This window comes from Pantherophis guttatus, chromosome 1 (assembly GCF_059756535.1).
Source record: "Pantherophis guttatus breed Tessera chromosome 1, ASM5975653v1, whole genome shotgun sequence".
Taxonomy (NCBI): Eukaryota; Metazoa; Chordata; class Lepidosauria; order Squamata; family Colubridae; genus Pantherophis; species Pantherophis guttatus.
Window position 1 is genome coordinate 306395911 of NC_142063.1, and position 16707 is coordinate 306412617.

Sequence of the window (16707 nt, forward strand, 5' to 3'; positions counted from 1 at the left end):
ATTTATTTATTTATTTATTTATTTATTTATTGGTTCGATTTATATGCTACCCTTCTCCGGAGATTCAAGGCGGCTTACAATGCGTTAAGCAATAGCCTTCATACTTTTGTATATGCCTGGTTAGTAGGGCTTTCGTCCCCCCCAAGTGGTATTCTTTTTTATACAAAGTCAGTTTATTGCCCCCACAATCCGGGTCCTCATTTTACCTACCTCGAAAGGATGGAAGGCTGAGTCAACCTTGAGCCTGGTGAGATTTGAACTTGCAGTAATTGCAGACAGCTGGTGCTATTTAACAGCACTTTAGTCTGCTGCGCCACCAAGGTTCTTTTCTGCTTCTGTTTTGCTCCTGCAGTTTGTTTTTTGCTGTTATATTTTAAATGGGTTTTTGTTATGTTTTATAGTTGCCAGTTATGGCAATTGTTGAGAAAATTGAGAGAGAATTATTTAAATAAATAAAATGTAAAAGTCAGATAAGAAATGCAAATTGCTTTTTTTTTTAATGCAGAAAAATATATTGTTCAAAATTCTACTGCCTTAATTCCTTAAAATCTCCTTTTAATGACTTGCTCTTTAGAATGGATGTCTGGCACTTGTAATATCTTGAACTAAAGTTCCCTTAATGCTTGCTGGTTATTGAAAATGGGCAACTTGTACTAAGTTGCAGGTTCCTTACCTTTGCTTAGAAGGGTTTCTTTTCTGAGGGACAGTGGGCCCAAGGTGTTTAGTACAGCACATACATTCCATCCCCCAAGAATGAGTTGGAGAAAGAGGCTCAAACGCCACACAGGAAACCTTCAGGGACTAACTATTTGTGTTTTTGTGTTTGCAGATTGTTCAAGAGTTCATTAAATTCTTATACCGCCTGGCCTTCATCAACAAAGACTGTGCTGTTGTAATGTGCTCTTCTGGCATTAGGGAAGCCTTGAGCAAAGTCTTAGAAAAACACAGCTCCGGCCTTTCTCAAGTGACAGAACTGAGGGATCTCATGAATAACTGTGAGAAGCCTGCTAGCCTCTATCAGAAGATGACAGCCACCATCCTGGCTGGTTGCATCCAGGTGAATTTTTTCTTCTTTGGCTAATAATGTCTAACTTCAGGGAGCAGACTGAGGATCAGAGTTTCTTGGTAACATGGTGCTCAGATCTACTTTTATCCAAAGAAAATATAAAACAAACTCACAGTGCCTTTAGATACTCTTATCCAACTGGATACTCTTCACATAAATCAGATTACAGCTTTTATACAGTGCAATCATTGGCAGTGCTGGCCTCTCAGTCTAAATATGGGATTCTTTTTTTTCCAATGTAGCTCTGCTGTGTTGTTTAGCCAACCTAACTCTATACCTTAGCTTTATTTTCTTTTGTCTCCTTTCCAACATACTTTACAGATGGTTCTAAATCAGATAGAAGAACACAGGCATAGCCATCAGCCTATCAATGTTCCATTTTTTGATGTATTTCTGCATTATCTTTGTCATGGTGAGCATATTGTTAGTGTTGGAGTTTTAGATAACTCATTCCTTCAGAGGCTCTTCCAGCTTCTCCCCTGCCTGGATTTCTTCAATGTTTTCTTTTGTGTATAGGCTGCAGCACTGAAGTAAAGGAAGACAAGTGTTGGGAGAAAATAGAAGTCTCCTCCAATTCTCAACAGGCCAACAAGTTAGTGGATGGAAATGTCAAAACCTACTGGGAGTCAAATGGCACCACTGGATCCCACTACATCAATGTTTACATGCATCAGGGTGTCATAATCCAGTGAGTGTATGCATGAACCAGAAAGAAGGCTTTGAAACAAGGAAATTTGGGTAATGAGTTTTTTCTGCCCCTGAACTGTACTTTATGGGCATAATAAGAAAAATTATTTCTGTCGTATTGCCTATATCCCTTAAGAGGAAAGAGTACACAAAAAGTTTGTTTCCTTACTGAAATATCTAATAGGTCCTGGCTCAACAAAAATATCATGATGGCTCAGATGCCAAATGGAATTATGGTTTTCTTGTTCAGCCAGATCTGGGCAAATGGGTAGCTCACATAGCATAAGAATGGTGTGCCTTTAAATTGTGAGAAAGATGGGCTTTTCAGCTGGGGCTTGGTTCTTATCTCTGAAACTGTTATTCTTGGCTTGTACAGGCAGATGTCACTATTGGTGGCCAGTGAGGATTCAAGCTACATGCCGGCCCGGATTACAGTTATGGCAGGAGAGAGCACTTCCAGCATCAACACCAAGCTCAATATGGTCAGTCCTGAGGGTCCCCCAATAACCTAGGCTTCCACAGCCAGAGGGAAGAGCGCAAAGCTCTTCAGCCTGCCTTGTAAGGATTCCCACTATGAGGAATACTTTTCAGGAGAAAGACTCTAGTGAAACTTGCAGAAAGGTCCTGATTCAGTCACTCATTTATTACATCGATATCCCATATAGCTTGTGTTAGCATTATATCATTTTATATCTTGAGTCTTTGAGACCCAGCCAATATCTTCATGACTTCTACCTACCTGGTAAAAGCTAGCAGAATTGAGTGCTATGGATACTTTTGATTAAACAATGTCATTTATTGGGACCCAGGGCACAAGCCATCTCTCTCTTGGCATCTGTGCTCTGGAATGAGATCATCTCAGAGATTCATGTGACTCCCATTCCGATGGTGTTCCCCAAAGCTTTGAAAACCTGGTTGTTTTCCTGGATCTTGTGTAGAGCCAAGTCAGATGGGCTTTTGGATTTAGAGTGTGTTGTCTGAATGGCCGATGTATTTTGGAATATTTTCTATACAACGTTTGTATATTGCTGTTTATTTTAAATTGTGAGCCACCAGAATCATATTCAGGCATCTAAGATGGAAGGTAATAACTCTATAACAGTATAAATTACTTGTAATGATTTGTCAGAAATCAAATGTTCAGCCATCATTCGACAATTGTTCCCACCATATAAAGGCTAAAATGAGATGAGAGAAAGCAAGAACCAGCCATTTCCAGGTACAGAGAACCAGTCTTTAAAACAATTTGGCTGTCTCCCAAGTCCAGAAAATCCACAACCCAAAATCCTTTAATTTGTGAGGGCAAGGAAAGCATCTACAGTTTAAACTCTGGAATGCAATCATATAGATAAGCTATGAAGATTCTCAATCATCCAGGTCATCGTTTTTTCCCTCAGAAAAATCAGTTCAGTTGCCTTTTCAAAATAAAAACCACTTTTGATATAGATAAACTCTGATTTCCATGCAGAAGGCAAAACATGTTGAATGTAATGTTTATTCCAGTCTGTAGGGTAGATTTTAATTTAGTCAAATCCAGATGGAGAATCTTCTACCAAAATAAACAACCTGTTCACTAACAGCTTGTGTTTGAAGAGCTGGGATTCACTGCTGTGTCCTAGTGTGAAGTCTGACATATGGAATCACATTAATTTTTTTAAAACCTGTGCTCTTAAGTTTGAAGAGACTGGAGTTTGGAGTTCTGTTCCTTTCTATAAAATAATTTGATATCTTCAGTAAATTTACCAATCTCACTGCTCATTTAACTTCGGATGTAATTCATTTAAATACAATTGATGATCAGTCAGCTTGCATTTCTATGGCCTTGAATTTTTATTTAACCAGCCTTTTGGGGATATTCAAATACGTTGGGACATGCTCAAAATGTTGTGTTTGTAGAAATGTCCCTGATGCCATATCATTCTACAACCTCAGATTTTTGTGGTCTCTTCAAATTTCTGTCAAAGAAAGCGACTTTTCATTTTTACTCTGAAAGGCCTTTTTGTTAAAGGCTTTTGTGAATGGACATTTTGTTCATACCATTTTAGTCAGGAGTTGGATTCTTTCTTTTCTAACTGAAGAATAGGAATTTTCACCATATCATCATCGAAGTTTCATTAACATAGTTGACATTCTTTCTCTTTTCTCCACAAAGGTAAATGTCCCACCTTTATCTACCAGAGTGATCCTGTTGGAGAACATGACTCGCTTCTGGCCTATCATACAGATCAAGATTAAGCGTTGCCAGCAGGTAGGTAGGTGTGCTTTCCTTCTGTCCCAACAGCGAGAACAACTGTGTAGTTGGGAAGGAAGCAGACATGATGCACGAGGAGTATACCAGGTTGGAAGTCTGATTTAGACCATTACCATGTGTTTTCCACAGGGTGGCATTGACACACGTGTGCGTGGCATCGAAGTGATGGGCCCCAAGCCTACCTTCTGGCCCATCTTCAGGGAGCAGCTGTGCCAGCGCACACACCTCTTCTACGCTACCAAAGCACACACTTGGTGCCAAGAAATTTCAGCAGACCAGATGCAGTTGCTGCAACTTTTTAACAGGTCAGCAGCCCTTTCCTAATGGAAGACTTTTGTCCTATGGAGGTGGGGAGTTGGCCTGGGGTGGGGGGAAGGTCAGCAAAGAGTCTGTCTCAGAGCACATTTCCTAGATCACAAACTTTCTATGGCTTTGAATTTTTATTTAACCAGCATCTTGGGGATACATTGGGATGTGCTCAAAAAGTTGTGTTTGTAGAAATGCCTCTGGTGCCATATCCTTCTACAGCTTCAGATGTTTGTGGTCTCTTCAAATTTCTGTCATAGAAACTGACAGAAGTGACTAGTGGGAGAGCATCACTATTCTGAGGATACCTTTTCTTTTCCTTATCCTGTTTATTAATATCCATCATATTGTCCAAACTCCATCCTCCCCATTTACTTGCTTTACTGAATCTATATGTACCCATTCTTGGTTGGGTTTCCCCCCCCCCCAAATAAAAAGCTCAGTCTGCATCCCTTTCCGAATGCAGGTTGAACAGGGCCTTGTGTCATGAGGAACTGTTTGCCGATCACTTCCTTCCTGATGATGAGGCTGCCCAGGTTCTAGGCAAGACCTGTTGGGAGGCCCTGATCAGTCCCTTGGTGCAGAGAATCACCTCTCCAGGTATGGGCTCCCTCTCCTCTCACAAGTCTTGGCAGCCTTTGCTCTTCCTCTTTCTCAGCAATCTTATGGATTGTTCTTTTTTTTCCCTCCTGTTTTTCCAGGCCCCAATGGTACCAGCCCCCTGTCTTGGCTCCTAAGCCAATACTTGGAAAACCTGGAGGCAGCCACAAGCCAGAACATTTCCTTTAATTCCCGTGTTCGGCGTCTGAGCCATCTGCTGGTACATGTAGACCCCAGTGACCCTGAGCCTGAAGAACTGATGTCTCCTATTCAATGCAGTGAGTCCTCTTCCATGGAACAAATAAAAGTATAAAATGGGCAGATGATCCACACAAAATTAAGAGAGGGATGATGACAAAGATGAAAATTCCATGAATACGTTGTACGGTCATACTGGCAAAATAAGAACAGGCAGCAGAATAGAGTAGAGAAGGACTGGTGGAATGGAGGAGTAGAATGCCATTCTTGATCAGAGGAAAACTTTAAAGGACTCAGAAAATTGGAGAGTGTTACTTGTCTCTCTATTGCTTCCCTGTCCCAGAAGCCTTCCTAAATGCTGTATAAATTTCCTTTTGCAGATAGGAAGAATACCAAGTATAAGGAGTTCAGATCAGCAAGTCTAAAGGTCACCATGAAAAAATCCACCAGTTTGATAAGCATCACACAGTGCTGGAAAGATATTGTGCAGCAGCAGGTAAGGTTGTTGTTCAGCAACAAGAACAGAACAGAGGAGAATTGCAGAGTTGGAAGGGACCTTGGAGGTCTTCTAATCCAATTCCCTGCTCAGACAGGAAGCCCTATACCATTTCAGATAAATGGTGGTCCAATCGCTTCTTAAAAACTTCCAATGTTGGAGCATTCACAATTTCTGGAGGCAAGTTGTTCCACTGGTTAATTGTTCTGTCACGAAATTTCTCCTTAGTTCTAAGTTGCTTTTCTCCTTGATTAGTGTCCATCCATTGCTTCTTGTCCTGCCTTCAGGTGCTTTGGAAAATAAATATTTGAGGGGCTTCATTGTGGCAACACCTCAAATATTGGAACTGTTATCATGAAATATTGGACTGCTATTATGTCACCTCTAGTCCTTTTCATTAAACTAGACATGCCCAATTCCAGCAACCATTCTTTATATGTTTTAACCTCCAGTCCCCTAATCATCTTTGTTGCTCTTCTCTGTACTCTTTCTAGAAAGAGTACAGTCTCAATATCTTTTTTACATTGTGGTGACCAAAACTGGATGCAGTATTCCAAGTGTGGTCTTTCCAAGTGCGGTCTCATAGAGTGTGACTCTTGATACATTATCAAGAAGGCTAGGGCTTTTGCATCTACTGATGCAAACTGGGCTTTACAGTCAAGCAATTGATGTATATTTCATGTTTATTTATAGTGTAGGTGTGTGTGTGTGCTGTTGGAAATGAAGGAGTTCTTAGGGCTCTACATCGGGATCCAGAGACTTTTTTTTTTTTAATTTGATTTATATGCCGCCCTTCTCCGGAGACTCAGGGCGGCTTACAATGCATTAAGCAATAGTCTTCATACTTTTGTGTATTTTATACAAAGTCAGTTTATTGCCCCCACAAACTGGGTCCTCAATTTACCTACCTTAGAAAGGATGGAAGGCTGAGTCAACCTTGAGCCTGGGGAGATTCGAACTTGCAGTAATTGCAGGCAGCTGAATGTTAATAACAGGCTATTAGTCTGCTGCACCACCAGACTTTAAGAAAGACCAGTTGGACACCAAATTCTCAGAGTAAAAGTGTGTCTGCTTTAGGCTCTGTTGTCCACTAAGTTAGGTGGTTTTATTTTTATTGTGAAATGAAAACCCAGTGCATTCCTTAGGCCTTTGGGTTTATAGAAAGATAGAAAATTAGACATGTTGGTAAAACATTCCAAAACAGCAGTCAGCTGTAAAAAATCAGTCTTGGGTGAAAAAAAGATTTGGCACTGCAAAAGGCTACCTTGAGTTTGGTTCCACTGAACCAGATAGAAAGGTTATGATTTTAAAATACTACACATGTTTCGGTTCCAGGTGAAACAGTTCTTGAAGTCCTTTTGGCAGGCCCCTGACTTTGTGGAGCAATACCATAGGATCTACCAGCACCTCCGTACTGCCATGGAGGAGTTGTTTGGACAGAAGATGTCCTTCTTGTTGGCCTTGCACGATGGCTTCTCTGAAGGCTTGGTACAGCTGCCCTTCTCATCAGCTGCCCATGTGAGTAAGGAATGGGTGGTTGGGAACTAAGATGTCTCTCTAGAATGGAGGTAGGGAACCTGAGGCCCAAGGCCAGATCTGCTCCCTGAAAAGAATTACAGCCGTATATTTAAATATACTGTCAAACCTTCCTGAACAGCTGTGTATCTCTGTCACCTAAAATACAACTGTTTACCTTTAAAATATACTGTGAGACAGGATGATTGACTGAAACACAATTCTATTATATGTTAAAACAGGAAAAGTAATTTCAGAAACATATAACGTTTCTTTTGAAGGTACTATGCTCGTGTATAACCAGTGTGAGTTTTTTATAAGGAATATAAATTATTTACCGTAACTCTAAATCAGTGATGGGTTACTCCCAGTTCGTACCGGTTCACAAGAACTGGTAGTAAAAATTTGTAGTAGTTCGGAGAACCGGTAATAACATTGGCTGACCATGCCCCCGAACTGGTCCCCGGCCTGGTCACCGCTCACTTACCCTGCCCACCTCATCAGAGGCTTTTTTTTTTTACTTTTAAAAGCATTTTTTCTACAACCTCTTAAGTCGAAGAAGTTGTAGAAAAAAAAATGCCTTTAAAAGCCTCTGGCAATCACAGCTGAGTTGCCTGATCGTCAGAGGCTTTTAAAAGCATTTTTTTCTGCAACCTCTTAAGGTTGTAGAAAAAATGCGTTTAAAAGTAAAAAAAAAAAAAAGTTGGCCATGCCCACCCAGTCACATTACTTTCCCACCACCAAGCCACGTCCACAAAATAAGCCACACCCACAGAACCGGTAGTAAAAAAAATTTGAATCCACCCCTGCTCTAAGCCACACACAAATAAGAAGTAGTTGAGCTGCTCATTTAGGAAAGCAAAGGTAGCTTCAGAAAACTTTCTATTTTAGTCTTCCCAATCTTATAATGACTAAACTGTTCATATCTCATCCTTGACAAACCTTTACGAATGGATAGCTTGAGATAACATCATTTTCTCTTAAATTCTTATATTAAAATATTTATTAGTTTAATTTTTTTCCTGAGACAACTTTATATAGGGAAAACAACAATTCCAGTATCTATTCACTATCTTTCTTAACAGCCTTCTGTAATTTTTCAGAACCTACCTATTTAAGAATCAAACATTTTTGTACTTTTAACAAACCACATTTTATAGGTCTTCCTTGCTCTGAGTTCCATTGATACAAGATATCAGAGTTATACCCAATGTAGGATATTTTCTGTAAAATTAGCTGTCAGATGCTGCTTTTAAGAATTGTGTGACAAAATGTTTTTTCTTGAAGTTTTTTTTCTATATTGGTTTGACTAATATGTGCCTACAAGTGAAATGATACAGGTGATGCTTTTCTTGTCATAATTAAATTGTAACTTTTAATGTGACACAAAGGAAACTATGGTAATTCTTGACTTACGATCGTTCATTTAATGATGGTACAAAGTGGTCTGCCTTGGAAAAAGTCACTTACAACCCATCCATGAAGTTACAACCATGGCACCAGCCTGCTGGTCACATGATCACAATTTGGGCACTTGGCAACTTATGATAGTTTCAGCATCTTGCAATCAAATGATCACAATTGGCTATCTTCCCAGTCTGCTTCTGATAGACAAAGCCAATGGGGCAAGCCAGAATTGCTTAATGACTGCATGATTCACTTAATGATCATATGATTTGCTTAATGACTGTGATAAAAATTGTTGTAAAATTGGGTCTAGTCATGTGTGACTTGTTTAACGGTTACATCACTTAGCGACTGACACTTGGCATCTCCTTTTCTATGACTTCAGGTGAGCGAGAAGTTCGCCCAATACATTGACCAATGGATCCGAGACAGCTGGATAGACTCAACTAACACAGAAAATGTGCAGCATCTGCAAAAGAGCCTTGAGCCCATCAGTTTCCTGGCAGAATTGGAATTGGCCAACATTTTTGAACATTTCTATCGGTGAGGGAAAGGAAAGAAAATGAGAGTTTGCTGCACCTGCAAACAAAGGAGACCGATCTCATGCTGCAAGTTCTTGGACAGTAGTGGTTAAGCACTTTAGTCTGCATGAAACCATCCTCAAAAATACAAGTGTGGTACTAGATTTTGTTCTGAGGGATAATGGGGCCAGATGGCAGATCAGTCTGGTTCTTGCATAACTAGATAGGTCTATCCCAAAGGTGCTTTTTCAAGAGACAACTGGACTTTCTTGCTTTTTCTTTGAAGACATTTCACTTCTCATCCAAGAAGCTTCTTCTGGTCTGACTGGATGGTGGGGACTGAAAAGATTTATATTCCATGCAGACAATTGGTCATTTGCATTCTTTTAGAGTGTCATTGAGGCCACTCAACCTCCAAGTGGCTTTCAATGACTCTAAAAGAATGCAAATGATCAGCTGTCTGCAAGGAATATAAATCTTTTCATTCCCCACCATCCAGACAGAACTGAAGAAGCTTCTTGGATGAGAAGCAAAACGTCATCAAAGAAAAAACAAGAAAGTCCAGTTGCCTCCTGAAAAAGCACCTTTGGGACAACCATGACCTGGATGACTGAGAATCTCCATAGACATATAGGTAGGCCTATATCTCAGAAGCAGGGTGTCAGTGGAGGCATGGGAATGAGTGTAGGCTGATGGCAGAGCTCTGGTTGTTTTTTAATTTCACCCAGATTTCCTTGTCTCTTCAGATATTATCTAGGAGAACGTCTTCTGTCTCTGGGCAATACATGGCTGGAGTCGGCCGTGGTAGAGCAAATTGGACTCTGCTTCCCCAGCCGTTACCCTCAGCAGATGCTGAAGAATTTGAGTGAGCTGGAGCAGCAGCAGCAGGAGTTTCACCTTTTTCAGCTCCAGCAGCTTGACAAACATTTTCTGGAAGTTGATCAGGAAGGAAGATTGAAAGAAGAGGGAGAGGTGAGCTGGATAGGAATGCCGCTTTTAGGGCTTAAATCTCCAAAGTCAAGGCATTTTTTCCCTCACACATCTTTTTTTCCAGTTATAAATTACTAGAATGTTCTGCTATCCTTCAGAAGCCATAAACCTGATACTAGATATGTTTTGCTCCCAGATGATGCAGGAGAAGTCATTCTCACAGGAGGAAGAAGCAGAGGTGAAGGTATTGCTCTTGTCTCCCTTCTGCTGGACCATCCCTCCACTGTGCTTCCTGAAAGACCCTATCAGTTTTTTTCCCTCGTCCCTCAGTCAGCACCTGAGCAAGTTTGCAGATTTCTACATCCAGAGTGAGTATAGCACTGTCCTCAGCCCAAATTTTGTTGGGTCCCTTCTATTTCTTTCTGAATTACTTGATAGTAAGCAAATCAATATCACTTTACCCAAAGATGATAGAGAAAAGAGAGAATTGGGTCAGATTTTTAGAGATCCAAGCAAGCATCAGATTTGGATCTATCATCTATCTATCTATCTATCTATCTATCTATCTATCTATCTATCTATCTATCTATCTATCTATCTATCATCTATCTATTTGCATTATGATATCCGGTTAATATGAAGGGCAGGGAATGGCCTCGTCCCAAAGTCCCAGCATAACAATGTAGGGTGTTGGTATGCCTGCGAGCACACTAAAACTGCTGAATTCTGTGCCCTAATCTCTTTTTTAAAAATGTTCTTAATTAAAGAAAAGGGAAGTTTGTATATTATGTAGACCTTTATTTCAAACTATATCTCTGGATCATACAATATAATATGCCATGTAGTACCCTGTTTCCCCCAAAATAAAGCATCCCCTGATAATAAACCCAATCCGGCTTTTGAGCGCATGGCAATAAGGCCAAGTGCTTATTTCAGGGTTCAAAAACATATAAGACAGGGTCTTATTTTCGGGGAAACATGGTAGAAGCCTACTGTTCTTAGAAGATCAAATGAAGGATGGCTGTAATTTAGTGCTTTACTTTCCATGGTGTGAGTGTGTTGATAATATGGACTCAACATTCTGAATATTCCAATTGAGTCAAAAGGTTGGGAACTGAACTAGCTCTTTGATTATCTGAAAGCTGCACATATGGATGAAATTGCCCAGCCATTATGAAACTATTTAAATGTCAGCTTGAGATGAAATATTATAATGGTTGTCCCAAAGATGCTTTTGCAAGAGGCACCTGGACTTTCTGGTCTTTCTTTGAAGACGTTTAGCTTCTCATCCAAGAAGCTGCTTCAGCTCTCTTCAGTACTTCTTCAAGAACATCCAAGAAGCTTCTTCAGTTCTCCCAGAGCTGAAGAAGCTTCTTGGAGGAGAACAAAATGTCATCAAAGAAAAACCAGAAAGTCGAGTTGTCTCTTGAAAAAGCACCTTTGGGACAAGCATGACCTGATTGACTGAGAATCTCCCTAGACATTACAATGGTTAGGCTTCTATTCTTGATGAGCCATTTCAGTATGCAGGAGATTGATACTGGCAATCTTGCTGATGTATCTTGGTCACTGATCCCTTCATCTCTTGCAGGTCAGAGCTGCTTTGGGTTGGAGCATACAAAGCCACCACGTTTACAGTGGACTTGGTTGGGCCATGCAGAGCTGGATTACCAAGGCTGCATCCTGCAGGTGTCCACCCTGCAAATGTACATTCTTCTGTGTTTCAACAGTGCTCAGGTCCTGACCAATATTCCCTCTGATTTCTCACTTTGCATGTGTGGGGGAAAAAATGTTTTATGCAGCTTTTCCCAAACCAAGTAGAAATGTGTGCACCACAATATCAGTATAGAAATAAATTGCAAATACGTGAGCTAAGTGTCACCTTAGGTGTGAAACCACCTGGGTGACCTTGGGCCAGTCAACCTCTCTCAGTTGTAGGAAGAAGGTGATGGCAAATCAAATGTTGCCAAGAAAACTGCAAGGGACTAGTGCAAGCAGCCACCAGGAGTTACACACACAAAGGAGGCAGTTGTAAATTGACTCTGGATGTACTCCAATTTGAGAAATTTCTGTATTATGCAAATAAATGTAGTTTCTCCTTTTTATAAGCAAAGGAAGTTCTGTCCCTAATAGTGAGAAGTAACTTGTATTTGGCCAGATGGTTTGCTTGATTCAGGCTTCTATCTTATTTTATAGCTTCTCTCCAAATTAATTGAAAATGTTTAAATTCTCAAAACCAATTTTAATGACAGTTTGTCTATTCTGAGACAATTAAGAATCCTGAAGTGTTCTACAATCTTAACAATCTCGGCATGATCTGCACTTTGAGGTTTAAAAGTGTTAATCTGAATTGGATATTATTTTTTGAAATCTTGGTGAGGCTGAATTGATTCTGTGTGTGCTGTGTTGGGAATCCTTTGCCTGGATCCCTTGTCTGTAGTTTATTGCACTAATCAGTCTTGGAAGTGGGCATTTCATTGCACTTACAATCTCTCTCAGAATGGGTTTAAAGACTACATGTCACAACATTCTCCTACCTCTTTCTGCATATTCAACTATTTTTTCTTCTATTGGTTTCAGGAAGTTTCTGTGGAGACGCTATTAGAAGTCACAGGTCTCTCCCGTGTCTTCCTAGGTCATGCCCTGAAACCCCTGATAAAGGAGAATGGGATCCTCTCCCAGAGACAGAGTAAGCGGAGGGGGCTGGGGAATATTCTGTAAGAGAGTGAAGATTTTGTCCTTTTGGAAAATTAACTCTAGTATGTTGGGTGGAAATCTTGACTCTGGGCTGCTCCTGTGGAGCACTTGGTTTACCAGCTTCAGTTATGAAACGAGAGCGCTTTCTGGCTAGGTATGTCAGATGCCCCTGAATTTAGAAAGGCCCACCTTTCTGCTCCTCTAAGGCTGAGTCTTCTTTGCTAGGTATTTTAAGACTGAATGAGGAGGTACTAAGTCATGTGTCTGGTCAGAGCCTGTGCCTCTTGCCCAAACCGATGTACCTGAATGTGGAAGAAAAAGTATGCCATGCTGTGGAGGAAAAAAGGAACATCATCTGCTGTTGCCTCAACCAGATCCTGAAGGAGGAGAAAGAGATACATATCGACAGCCTGGTATTCAAGGTATAGATTACAAAGATTCTACCCTTTTAGTCATCCCAGCTGGTAATCCAAGGAAATACTATAACTGGCAACTGAGATTGGAATTTCCATTGCTAAGTGATATGGTTATAAAGTGCAGTGTCACATGACATTGCTTGGTGATGGCAATGGCAGCAATTCAGGTTGCCAGTGTAACCCCAGGCCTATGCAGGATGTTAACCGAGGACCTCATGTGATCGCAACATGGGAAGAGGCGGGAATCCTAGGCAAGCAGGCCAGGGAGTAGAGGCTGTGGGCAGGTGCTGCAGGTAGGCGCTGAAGAGCCTGGGCGGGAGCTGTAGGAGGCCAAATGGGTGCCAAGGGTAGGTGTATCATGGAGTGCTGGTGGGCAGGCGAAAGCCACTTGCAACCTCCTGCCAGCTTTCCCCTCGACTTTGTTTGTGGGAAGCCAGCAGGGACAGTTGAAAATGGCGGATCACGTGATCCCAGGATGCTGCAATTGTAATTGTGAACTGGTTGCCAAGCACCTAATTCTCTATCACTTGACCATGGGAACATTGCAACGGCTGCAGTCTGTGATCGGTCGTCCTGGTTCAGAGCCATCATGACTTTGAATGTCGCTAAATGAGTGGTCATAACCCAAGGACTACCCGTAATTCCATTCGTTCTTTTTGCCTCTTCCAGGTAATCGATGCCTGCCACAAACAGAGGCGTGGATCACCTTCAGACTTCTTGGGAAACGTCTGCAGCAGTGCGGATGTCCTCTCTTGTATCTTGAATTTGCTAAATCAGGGTTTTGTCCAGCGCCAGGAAAATTTTCCACAACTTTTACAGTATGTATGTGTGGATATTCCAACCCCAGCAGTGCCAAAGAATCAGCCTCAAGTAGTATTTCAGACTGTGAAAATCAAAAAAGTGCCCAGTATGCCTTGTATGGAGAAGAAACAGACATTTTCTACATTTAGGTAAAATTCCTATATGTGTGTGTGACAAGCTCGGAAAGTAAGCCTAAAAGCTGTTCGTATAAAGCATTAGTATGGCTGTAGGGAGTTTCTTGTGTTTTGTCCTTTCTACTGGTTTTCCACATGTAGAACTGAATGCTCCAACATTAAAAGCTGGGAAGAAGAACTGATCAAGTGTTGCACAGAGCAGTTTTCCAGTAGTAAGGTTTTTTTCCCTTCCTGAAAAGAACTGGCTCTGTTCTTCCACTGGCTGGCCGCAGTTGAGGGACATGACTTCGGGAATAATTCAACACGTTTTTTTCTCTACAGCTTGAGTAAGGTGGCTAGATTCTAAAGCCAGACAGTTCAAACATTTCCGCCCCCCCCCAATCGCCTGCCCACATGTATCTGCCTATTTTCAGACTGTTGTGTTGCCACAGGATGTAGTTGAAACTTCCTTCTCTTATATGATGGATGGTTGGTATCCATCATTCCCTTTATAGTCTTTAATGCATGAATCTTGCCTTAAGGCAATGAACTTTTTCTATTTATTTGCAGTCCTTGTCTACTTTACAAGTGTGTTTTTGTTGTCTAGGTTCATTTACCTAGAAAAACCACTCTTCAGTAAAGAATACATTTTTTAGCATTTCTATTATCACCTGGGTTTCTTATTTAGACCCTTGCATCCCTGTCCAATAATAGTTGATAAAGATTGGATGAAAGGAAGTTTTAAATACAAGTAAAAATGAGGTGCCTGTTTCATTTCCTTGACCTTGAAATTAAGAAAATTCTTCATTTAAAAAAATATATATTTTATTTGCAGCATACAATTTCAGATGATTTATCTACTTGCATTTTGCACATTATGAGCAAGTAGTTGCTTATTTCACTATGACAATTAATTGGTTGGGGGCTCTTTATTGATTTTCCCCCCCCATAGCGGTAGATTGCTTGAGATGTAAAAATGAGAGATGGAAGTTCCTGCTCAACAATATTTCCATGGTTTATGTTTTGAGCTGTCTAGCTATCTAGTGCAGCTGCCTTCCACTTCAATTCTTTTCTATATGTTATCCAAAATCTTGGAAGCGCATCAATTGCCAGATTCCAAATAAAGACAAAATTTGGCACTATACAGAATGTGGCTTTTTGAATTACAGCCAGAATTGTGCATGATTTAGCATAAACTAGTGGTTCTTTGCTCACAAGCCCAACAACTCACTTCCACCTTCAATAAATGAAAAACAACAAATAGGATCTGCTTTACTTTGTATGCTCCAGGGAGCCTTTTTGCACATATTCCCTTTTTCCACAATCTCAGAATGGAAAGCGAATTCTTTAGATGGTAGAAGCACTGTAAGTATTTAACATTTATGAAAAGCAACTTTCAGCTGGTTGATTAATATGGTTAATTCTTGTGCGGCCAACAGACCCTTTTCATTTTGTATCTTCCCACTCAGTTGTACTTTTCTTGACATTCTTCCTTCCTTTGCAAATAGTTTTTATCAATATGCAGTTCCACCACAGAATAGGATCGGGCTAAGAGGAAGTCAAAAGGGACTACAAGTGATTGAATTGGAGAGTGTGATGATTTAGTGTAAAAGACTAAACCTCTGGCCTCTGTGACCAACCCAGATTGGATCCTGCAACATTATCCTGGGACACGTATATTTGCCTTCATTTGTAGTGCAAAATCCTGCAGGATTTAATTTTAAAAAGAAAATACTGTATAGGCTTTCCTTCAAAAGAGTTCCTACCTCCCTTGCCACACAAATTGTATTCTGTGCAAGGGTTGAAATTTAAATGCCAGATATGTGTTTTATTACCTTATGTTTTTTTTACATCAATATTGATAGTGATAGCAGGAATAGGCTGCATTTTTCTCCAAGGAGGACTGCATTCATTTGGCAACAGAACCGTAACCTGTGCAGGCAAAGTGCAATCAAAAGATTGGAACATCCTGCTCCATCCTTCTTTTTCTCTTTCTTTTTCTCTCCTCCCTGCCCAGAGAGACAGACTGCTATCCCAACAGTTTGATGACAGTCAATTATGAAAGGATGCTTATGTATCTCCATAGTCACAGATTGTCCACAATTGATGAAATGATTTCATTACACTTTTCACTATTGTGCAGAACTTAGAACTATTATTATTCATGAAAGTTATATGCTGACTCCCAATGATGTGCAATGATTTTATAGATCTACAAGTCTGAGTCCACTGAGCTTCATAAAAAGGCTTTGTCCATTCAAAATTTGCTGTTGAATTGTAATTTTAAAGGTAGAGAATATTCATTAAAACATGGGAAGTGGCCACGTTAATTGTAATTCTTATCCTGATCTTGCCATGTCTTGGCATATAGTTCAAGACTAAATACCCTCCAAAAGATTATGTCATCTTGGTTCATAAACAAGCAGACAAGGAAATATAATGCGGTAAATATAGTCATTCACTTCTGTCAAGAGCTGCTAGGATAATTGGCCATATTTTTACTGTGTTCCCAGTCAAAGAATAGGGATGCCTACATAGACACAGTAGGTGGATAGAGAGTTGCTTAACTGCACACAAAAGACCTAAAGCTGCCAGTTGAATTGTGCTGTTTTCTTCTGGTTGATAAACACCCCCCCCCCCTTTTCATGTCTGTTTCTTAAATTCTCCATACTTTTTAAAACTGTATTGTGGGGGGCAGAGGAG

At 40.5% G+C, this 16707-nt stretch overlaps 1 protein-coding gene across 2 annotated transcripts in view; it reads left to right on the top strand.

Moving 5' to 3' along the window:
* Positions 1 to 16328, top strand: part of LOC117671600 (cullin-9-like) — a 33473-nt gene extending 17145 nt beyond the window's left edge. For both annotated transcript variants that reach the window (XM_034427586.3, XM_060692534.2), the window contains exons 14-30: positions 830 to 1057; positions 1388 to 1478; positions 1583 to 1754; positions 2130 to 2235; positions 3906 to 4001; positions 4134 to 4309; positions 4777 to 4910; positions 5012 to 5188; positions 5489 to 5604; positions 6940 to 7122; positions 8912 to 9069; positions 9794 to 10019; positions 10174 to 10345; positions 11569 to 11714; positions 12558 to 12666; positions 12900 to 13096; positions 13760 to 16328. In XM_034427586.3, the coding sequence (XP_034283477.2) occupies positions 830 to 1057; positions 1388 to 1478; positions 1583 to 1754; positions 2130 to 2235; positions 3906 to 4001; positions 4134 to 4309; positions 4777 to 4910; positions 5012 to 5188; positions 5489 to 5604; positions 6940 to 7122; positions 8912 to 9069; positions 9794 to 10019; positions 10174 to 10345; positions 11569 to 11714; positions 12558 to 12666; positions 12900 to 13096; positions 13760 to 14044 (2772 nt within the window). In that variant the 3' untranslated portion in view covers positions 14045 to 16328. The remainder of the gene's footprint in view (positions 1 to 829; positions 1058 to 1387; positions 1479 to 1582; positions 1755 to 2129; positions 2236 to 3905; positions 4002 to 4133; positions 4310 to 4776; positions 4911 to 5011; positions 5189 to 5488; positions 5605 to 6939; positions 7123 to 8911; positions 9070 to 9793; positions 10020 to 10173; positions 10346 to 11568; positions 11715 to 12557; positions 12667 to 12899; positions 13097 to 13759) is intronic.
* The last annotated feature ends 379 nt before the right edge of the window (positions 16329 to 16707 follow it).